This window comes from Egretta garzetta, unplaced genomic scaffold, assembly GCF_000687185.1.
Source record: "Egretta garzetta isolate BGI_Z169 unplaced genomic scaffold, ASM68718v1 scaffold51, whole genome shotgun sequence".
Taxonomy (NCBI): domain Eukaryota; kingdom Metazoa; phylum Chordata; class Aves; order Pelecaniformes; family Ardeidae; genus Egretta; species Egretta garzetta.
In genome coordinates this window covers 4,970,524-4,978,233 of record NW_009258549.1, presented here as the reverse complement: position 1 = coordinate 4,978,233, position 7,710 = coordinate 4,970,524, and the positions used below count along the sequence as shown (strand labels likewise).

General features: G+C 51.6%; 1 protein-coding gene across 3 annotated transcripts; it reads right to left on the bottom strand.

Annotated features, from left to right (window-relative positions):
• Positions 1–95: 95 nt before the first annotated feature.
• Positions 96–7,422, bottom strand: SERHL2 (serine hydrolase like 2). 3 transcript variants are annotated; one of them, XM_009647880.2, is made up of 11 exons: positions 7,148–7,422; positions 6,963–7,076; positions 5,821–5,862; positions 5,066–5,085; positions 4,788–4,862; positions 3,898–4,007; positions 3,536–3,615; positions 3,146–3,180; positions 2,299–2,375; positions 732–825; positions 96–420 (listed from the first exon to the last, which is right to left on the bottom strand). In XM_009647880.2, the coding sequence occupies exons 1-11, from the start codon at positions 7,293–7,295 to the stop codon at positions 310–312; spliced, it is 906 nt and encodes a 301-aa protein (XP_009646175.1). In that variant the 5' UTR covers positions 7,296–7,422; the 3' UTR covers positions 96–309. The 3 variants fall into 3 exon arrangements, with proteins under 3 accessions (XP_009646175.1, XP_035759159.1, XP_035759160.1); XM_035903266.1 differs by having other exon boundaries at positions 2,299–2,372; XM_035903267.1 differs by lacking the exon at positions 5,821–5,862.
• Positions 7,423–7,710: the final 288 nt, after the last annotated feature.

The window sequence follows — 7,710 nt, the reverse complement described above, 5'->3', positions numbered from 1 at the left end:
CTGCCTGTATTCCTGCTCCAGGGTGCAAGTTGGGAGCAAGCAAGAGGAAGGCCACTCTGGGCCTCTATCCTTCTCACAGAGTTGGAAGTGGAGGAGGGAATTCCTTTTCCCTTTGACAACTGAGATACTTCGCGTCACCCTCCTCCAGGGAACCCCCAGCAAACCCGCTTCCACCCTGCAGTGAGCTAAGCTTAGGAAAAAGAATCATGAAACTAATGTTGGATGTGAGGTAGGAATGGTGACAATTGCCCTAGAGCCTGCTTTTTAGTTCCCTGTTCTCCTGGACTGCTGCAGCAGTGATCCTTCTTCCTACAGCCTGGCATTCTGCGTCGTCAGGAAGTTGCTGATGATCCCAGACACCACCTTGGGCTCATTCAGGTGTACAAAATGACTCCCAGGCACCTCTACTAGCTGGATGTGCTGGAGGGAGAAGACACAAGAAGATGCGGACCAGGAAAGCGTTCCCTCAGGCAAGCTGTGCTTGCTGTGTGGCACTTCAGGGGGCAAGGCAGGACAGGGATGGGAGGACTAGGCAAGAGCTGAGTCCAGAAGGTGCTACTGACTTGGGACTTCAGCAGCAGGGGCAAAGTTGGCTCCCCCCGTGTGAGGGCTGTGCCATTCAGGACAAATCACCTCCTTGGGGGTGGCCACCACGGTGAGCTGCTTCCTAGCTGCTGCTCCCATGTTGGTGGTGTACAGAGTAGAGATGCAAGGATGGAGTTTGCTCTCACCTCTTTGAGGGTAGACTGGAACGCCTCCCACAGGGCTTTCACAAAGTGATTTCTGCTGTCTAGCTTGTATGGTACCAAGAGTCCATCTTGTGCTCTGAAAAGCAACAGCAAGGCTCAGTACAGCACATAGTGTGCCTCCATTTGTCTTTGACGCTCTCCTGGGCAGGAGAAGTGTCCCCAGAACAGCGGGACAACAGACCAACTGCTCTTTCCAGGCTGCTTGTAAACAGCAGGGTTACAGGGTCATACATGGTAGCCAGAGGAGCGCCGCACAGCTTGGCTAAGCAATTTTCTGTCAAACTATGTTTAAAACCTTGGGTGATTGCCTAGTAGTATCAGAGTGGAGACTGGTCAAATATCCCCCTAGGGCTGGCTCCTTCACTGGTCTGAGTACATCATTCCCTGCCCCCGCCCTGTCCTCTGCTCTTAATTTTTCCTTCCAGCCAGCTCCCACATCTCCCCTCGGTCCCTTTCCCCACTCCATGCTGCTGTTTTAAACAGGGTGTGCCCTGCTTGGAGAGGGAGGTACCAGGGCAGTCCTCCTGGGGAAGCCAGCATTAGATCTCCTGCAGAGTTAAGATCATGCAGACACCTACTGTGATGCAGGTGATGGGACAAGGCGACATCCCAGGCTCAAAGGGATGTGCTCTGTATGGCCTAGAGAACTCTTCCTCACCACAATGATGTATTTCTGGACAAGCAGGAAAATCCCTAAGCTCTTATGATTTCAACAGACCAGGGAAGCCAAAACTGCACCTCATTTCTCAACTTCTAGCACTTCATCTCATCTCCTAGAGTCTTTTAACAGCACCGCACAGGCCAAGGCAGCCAGAGCCCTGCACATCTTGCCCTCCAAGGAGATGATTGGAAAATGCAGAGAACCGACAGAACCAGCTACCCACCCAGACAGCATAACAGCTTGTGGGGGCTCTGTGACTGGCTACCTCCCCACAGCTCCTCCCTGCCCCGGGCACAACAGGGGAGAGCTTGCAGGAGCTGTGTCAGGCCAGGGGCTCCAGGACCAGCTGGAGGAGGTGGAGGCTGCCATGGTTTCACCTGTTTGCTCAGGCAAGAGGTTTTGGGGTCTGGAGAAGGGGGCAAGCTGGGTTGCTGTGCCTGGGGGAAGAGTCAGGCCAGGAGAAAAAGCAAGTAGGAGCAGTGCTGTGGAGGGCCGCGTGTTTGCCAGGATGGCCCCTTGCTGTAGGGCTAAGGGACAGAAAGTTGTGCGATGGCAGTGTGAAGGCATGAGTGTGGGGAGGGCAGGGCATGTCTGGCATTTCCCTGGTCAGCCTTGCACCAGGGAGGCCCAGCCTGGAAACGTAGTGCCAGGCCAGGAGGATGATATGCCAGCATCTCTGCCTGCGCCAGGAGCCTGCCCTGCCCAGGGCAGTGGTGGGGAACTAGGAAATGCGTCTTACACATGATGCTGTACTGTTGTGCCAGCTGGCCTGAAGTTCTGGGTGGCTGCTGCGGAGGGGATAGCAGAGGACTCCTTTCTAACCTTAATCCCCTCCACCCAGGGCTGCAGGGAGGCAGCGAGTGTTGGTTTGGCTTGTGCCTCACTCACACAATGATGAGAACGCGGTCCTGAATCTTCTGCAGGAGCTTCACGCACTGCTCTGCCGTGAAGGACTCTCGACTCTGCTGCAGGTGCAAAGACAGAGAGAGCAGCAAAGGTCAGGGACAGCAGCTGGGGACAGAGGGTGTCCCTGACCCCTGCTGCGCTAGCAGCTCTGAAGGCAGAAGTGGCTGTGGCCCCAAAGCTGCTGTGCTGGGACATGACAGGCAGCCAGGCTGTGCACAAGAGAAGCTGGCTCTGCAAAGGCTCCTTCTGTCCAGCTGCGTTTCAGGGCTGCCAACAACACTGCCTGCTGGGATGCAGCACATATGGGAATGATCTCATAGCAGAGAAAAGCTTTAAAAATCCTTTTACGAAAAAGGAGACAGTACAATACTCTGGCTTTCATAGCCTGGCAGTAGCACAGGTAGAGGAGGCCCTGCTTGCTCAAAAGTGGCACAGAGCTACCAGAATATCAAACATAAGGACTTTGTTCCACTCTCTCGGCCCTTCTTTTACGGGTGACCTGACAAAGAAGCTGACCAAAAGCATCCATCCATCTGCTGCCTGAAGAGTTATAACGGCAGGAAAATGTGGCCAGGAGGCCCTGGGGCAGAGGAATTGCTAAAAAATCTGTAACATTTTCCAGTGACTCTGTAAGCTGACTCAGTTAATGATTGAGTGCAGGCTCTTTTAATGGCAGCATTTAAAAGAGATGTGGGAATAAGGGAAGCAGAAAGTAAACAGTTGGGTGGAGGCAAGGCCTGGGCTCAGTGAGCAGGCCTCTACTATCCGAGTTTTCTGTTAGCTCAGAGCTCATAAGCAGCAGGGGGCACGTTGGAAGAGCAATGCTCACCGTACGGACTCTCATGTCTCTGTTATAAACCAGCCCTGGAATAAAAAAACAAGAGAATGTTTTTCATGTCTCACAGGAGCAGGAGTTGCTCCTCTCCTCCTCACCTTTGGGGTCTGCCCAAGACTTTGAGACAAAAGGAACAGGATTAATTCTGATTTTCCCTTTTTTTTATTTATTTTCTTTAGCTGTTCTAGGACTTAAGCACCAACCCCAGTTGCTGGGAATGGAGAGCTTTGCCTCCAGACCTAATTGATTCCACTCAGACTGTGTAAACTTGTAGCTAGGGCACCCAGTACCCTGTGGAAGACAATGGCTGTTGGCACCACTCCCTTCCCACACCCAGCGTTGGCCCAGCAGTGTGGTGAGCCCTGCCTCTGAGCAGCCCCTTACCAGCGGGTGTCTCAGTTGCTCCTCGCTGCAGTAGGATTGCCCCACCCTCCGCTGTCAGATGGCTGTTTGCTTCTAAGAGCCTGGGGGAGACATGGCAGAGAGATTGTTCTGCTGGAAAAGGGAGGAAGCGAAGCGAAAATGGCATGACAAGGTGACAGCGAGCTCTCAGGCTGCTTCAGAAAAGAGCAAGCAGCAGCAGCAGCAGCAGCTTCTGGCAGAAGCAGCAAAAGGTCTTGCTGAGATTCCAGAGAACTTGAAAGGGGAAGTGCAGGCACAGTTTCCCTTTCTCGTTCGTGCAGCCAGCCATAACTCTGTCCAAGGTGAGGGCAGGCAGCAAATGAAGAGGACGGATGGGAACCCACCTCTGCAATGCTGCTTCAGGGCTCCGTGCTTTGGGAGTTTGCTGCTTTGCCTCTAGACTCAGTAATGTGTCAATCACCATCCGTTTTGATTTCAGCCATGCCTCGGTGTCCTGCAACAAAGCGAGGTAGGGAAGAGGAGTAACTCCTCTCTTCCGAATCGTTTTACCCCTTATCAGAGGGTAGAAGAGGGCATGTCACCCTTCAACATCCCTCAGAACTGGTACCAGTTATGGACATCACATTAAAAATGCCCATTTCTGGGGAAAAGGGAACAGCAATACTTAAAAGGCAAGGTAGAAACAGAAAGCTAAGCACTGCTGTAAAGAACTTATTAACCTTTTAGCCCTGCAATCTCTTCTACCCCTTCCTACCTCACTTGAGTTGAGGACAACTGCCCAAAAGAACACAGGAAATCTGGTATCTTTTGTGTCTCTGACCCTGGGCTTCTGTCCCACTTCTGCCAACCAAAGCCCTAGCACCTGGTAGTGATGATGACAGGTTGGGAATATAGCTTTATGTCCTGCCAGGAACAGAAAAAGAAATCCACCGATCTTGCACCCAAGTCACCCAACAAACTGTTGGCAAAAAGACAACCTCAGCTGGCAGTTGCTTGGACAGAGGTTCCGCTTCCCTTTGTACAAGGGCATGGCACAGACAAGTGAATTTTGGTGCTAAGGGACTGCAGAATATGGAGCACTACCAAGTGTCACCCAAGGGCCACCCTAAGCAGGCACCTGAGTCCATGTGCTTGCCAAAAGGAAGAGCCCCGAGACTCGTGTGACCTGCCGGGAACTGGGCACATCAACGCTTTCTCTGAACAAACAAGGGATAGGAAAAAACCATCTATTTTTTATTTTAAAAAAGGAGGGGAAGGACACATGAAATCTAACCTCTGGAGCCAGCAGAAAGCCAACACTTTCCAGCAGGATCAGCTTGTCCACCATCTCAGGATAAAGGAAACAGAACTGAGGAGAGATGAAACAATATGAGAGAAAGGGAAAAGCTGAGCACTGATGTCTTTGTCCAGCTACACTGGAGAGGGGGTCAGGAAAGGGCCTCTCTTCCCCTGAGATCCAAGTGCCACACAGTCTGTTCCTTCATTCCTCTCCCGTTTGTTGTTCCAGCTGCAGAAATCGCAAACCCCATGAAGAAAGGATGCTTTACTCACCATTCCTGCCACAGACCCACCTGCAAAGTAAAGAAGGTGTGCTCAGCTATGCACTGGACACCCCCCAGTAACAGAAACTCCCCTTCCCCACAGCAGGAGCTGCCTTAAGAAGCACATGTGCATGTTGTACCAAGGGACAAAGCACCAGCTACAGATTAAAGCTCTTCCAGCAGGCAGGATGCAGGCAGAGCAAGGCTATCAGCCAGCTGGGCTCCCTGTCCTGCACCATCCCCATGTCCCTTTCAGCAAAGGCCAGAGAGGAGTTACTAGTTAAAACAGGCCCTGTGAGCTGTGACGAGAGCAGCCCTGGGGAGCATAAATCCAAATCGTGGCAAAACTCAATCATGTCTCTAGCACAAAAGGACAGAGGCTAGAGTGGGGTTCCCCTAAGCAAGCTCCATGACCCACCAAGAAGGGCCCTGCTGTTCCCAGGCTTTGTGGCCTCGTGGGGACCAGGCAGGAAGGCCTGCTGTGATTTCTCCTGCTGTAGACCACCCCTCTTTGCCCACCACTGTTCCCTCCTGGGGGTGGGGGAATGGCCCTCAGCAAGAGTTACCACTGTTTGTACTACAGGGTCTTGAAAGCAGAGGCATTTCAAACAAGGGCACAGATTTTTGAATTGCTCAAACAGGAACCTGATACTTGACACAATGTAATAAATATTCCAACTCAGCTCCTAGCAGCATGTCTTGTAAGTTAATTATCTACTCCTATCTCCACGAGTTTCACAGCTTACAAGGACAAGAGCCACTTACCCATACTGTGACCCATCAGGGTGAACCGTCTCCACTGCAAGGCTAAGTGGCAACACACAAAAAACAGACATTGCTGCATTAGAAACCACAGCAGCGGCATCTTGCTGTTTCTCCACCAACATGGGCCTTTTCTCCCAGGAGGGCTTTAGCACTGCTTAATTTGCTTCCTAATCCAGAAACAAGGTAGCTAAGTAGGCCAATTTTAAAGAAAAAGAGCATCTACCACCTCATTGCCTTAGTAGTTAAGTCACACAGCTCTCAAGCTCTCTCTGTATAGCACACTACAGCAAATTCCCATTCATTGCCAGACATGACACTGGCAAGAAGCAGAGGAGCCCGACTGGGCAGCATCTGCTGGAAGAGAGAGACCTCGACAAGAGCATCCTGCTGCAGGGCATTCCACAAGAGCCATGAGGCAACAGAGCCAAGTCCACTGCCTTGAGGAAAGCATGATTATTCCAAGTGAAAGCTCTCTGCACCATTTAGCACATCAGGCTCTTCAGTCCATTTTTAGGGCACTCCGAGAGGCTTATGGGAAAATACTGCTTCATCAACACTGCCCATCTGAAATACACCTCACTGAAACGTGTGTTACCCTCTGGCACGTCAAAGAACTAGAAACTCTTTGTGTACTGAATGAGGGGTGCAAAACTGCACATGCCACAACCTCCTGCAAGATCAGCAGACAGATGGGCAATTAGATCAGGAGTTATTAGGAGCCCAAGACACTTTGGCTTTCAGATTTCCTTGTATGATATTAAAGCAAGCAGCAAGCTGCCATCCGGGGAGAACCAGAAGAGTCTCCAGCTTACACCTAATACTGGTTAGAGGTCACTGGCTGCTTTCAAAAAGTCAGTCTGGTGAAACTATTCAGTTGCATCCACCGCTTCGCCACTACTGCTTTTTAGTATAGAAACACTTGCTTCCCAAGGCTTAACATTTCTTCCTCTGACAAAATAGTGAGAAAGAGGGATGCTTATTCAGTCTGTGGCCACAAAGTACCAGCTAACATCAGGCTGGGGAGAAGCAGAGGGAACTGACCCCTCTCCTGACAGTAAATACTGCCTGTTTGTTCTAAGGAGCAGGAGCAATACAGCACCCTCTGCACAAACATCCCCTCAAGGGTCCCTTCAACTACCCACCTGCTGCCACCCGGCGCACATCGCTCACGTAATCCAGAAAATGGTAGGGGGAGCCTGCAGGTCGGTGGGATGACAGGCCATGGCCAGAAAAATCCATTGCCACATAATAGCGATCTGAAAGGGAGAGAGTATCAGATGTGCAGCCCTGCAACATAGCAAGAACCATCCTGATGAGCCAGACCTACCTCTGGGGAGCAGTGGAATGAGCTTGTCAAAGGTGTTAGCGTTGTCCAGCCAGCCATGCAAGCACAGCACGGGGTGCCCCTCTGAGGGTCCCCAGGCCTTGGCTGCCACGTGGCCCCATGGCACGGGGAACTTCAACTCTGAGAACATGCCCAAAATAGAGTGCTCAGAAGTGACGTCCCTGGAGAGCCACGTGCTCAGAGTAGGTCCCAGGGATCTTGTTAATGGCCCAAAGCTCTGAAGAGAGTAATACAGGTCTTTAGTAACTCACCAGCCTCCTGTGGTCTTAATTAGCAGCTTGCTGATTTATAGCTCCCCATTCCACATCCCAGGCTGCTGTCCCTGCCTGGAGACAACCTCCTCTCTGTGTCTCTGCAGCAGCTGCAACCCAACCAGAAGGCACAGGAGATCTGGCAAGAGGGAACCGTGCAGAATTCCCCCAACTAGCTGCAGTCAGCCAGGCACCTGTCCTGGACCAAAAAGGCAATTTCAGGAATAAGGATGCTGCTACTAGACTGTTAGCTCCTTCTCCTTGGTGCTTCCCCTCTTTCACACTACCAGTCGG

What these genes read in the sequence shown, in the direction of transcription:
- SERHL2 (XM_009647880.2), bottom strand. Translation starts at nt 7,295, where the DNA reads ATGTTCTCAGAGTTGAAGTTCCCCGTGCCATGGGGCCACGTGGCAGCC. An exon ending in CCTGAAGCAGCATTGCAGAG is followed by an intron (nt 3,616 to 3,897) that starts GTGGGTTCCCAT and finishes TGTCTCCCCCAG; the next exon opens with GCTCTTAGAAGCAAACAGCC. An exon ending in TCCAGTCTACCCTCAAAGAG is followed by an intron (nt 421 to 731) that starts GTGAGAGCAAAC and finishes TTCTCCCTCCAG; the next exon opens with CACATCCAGCTAGTAGAGGT.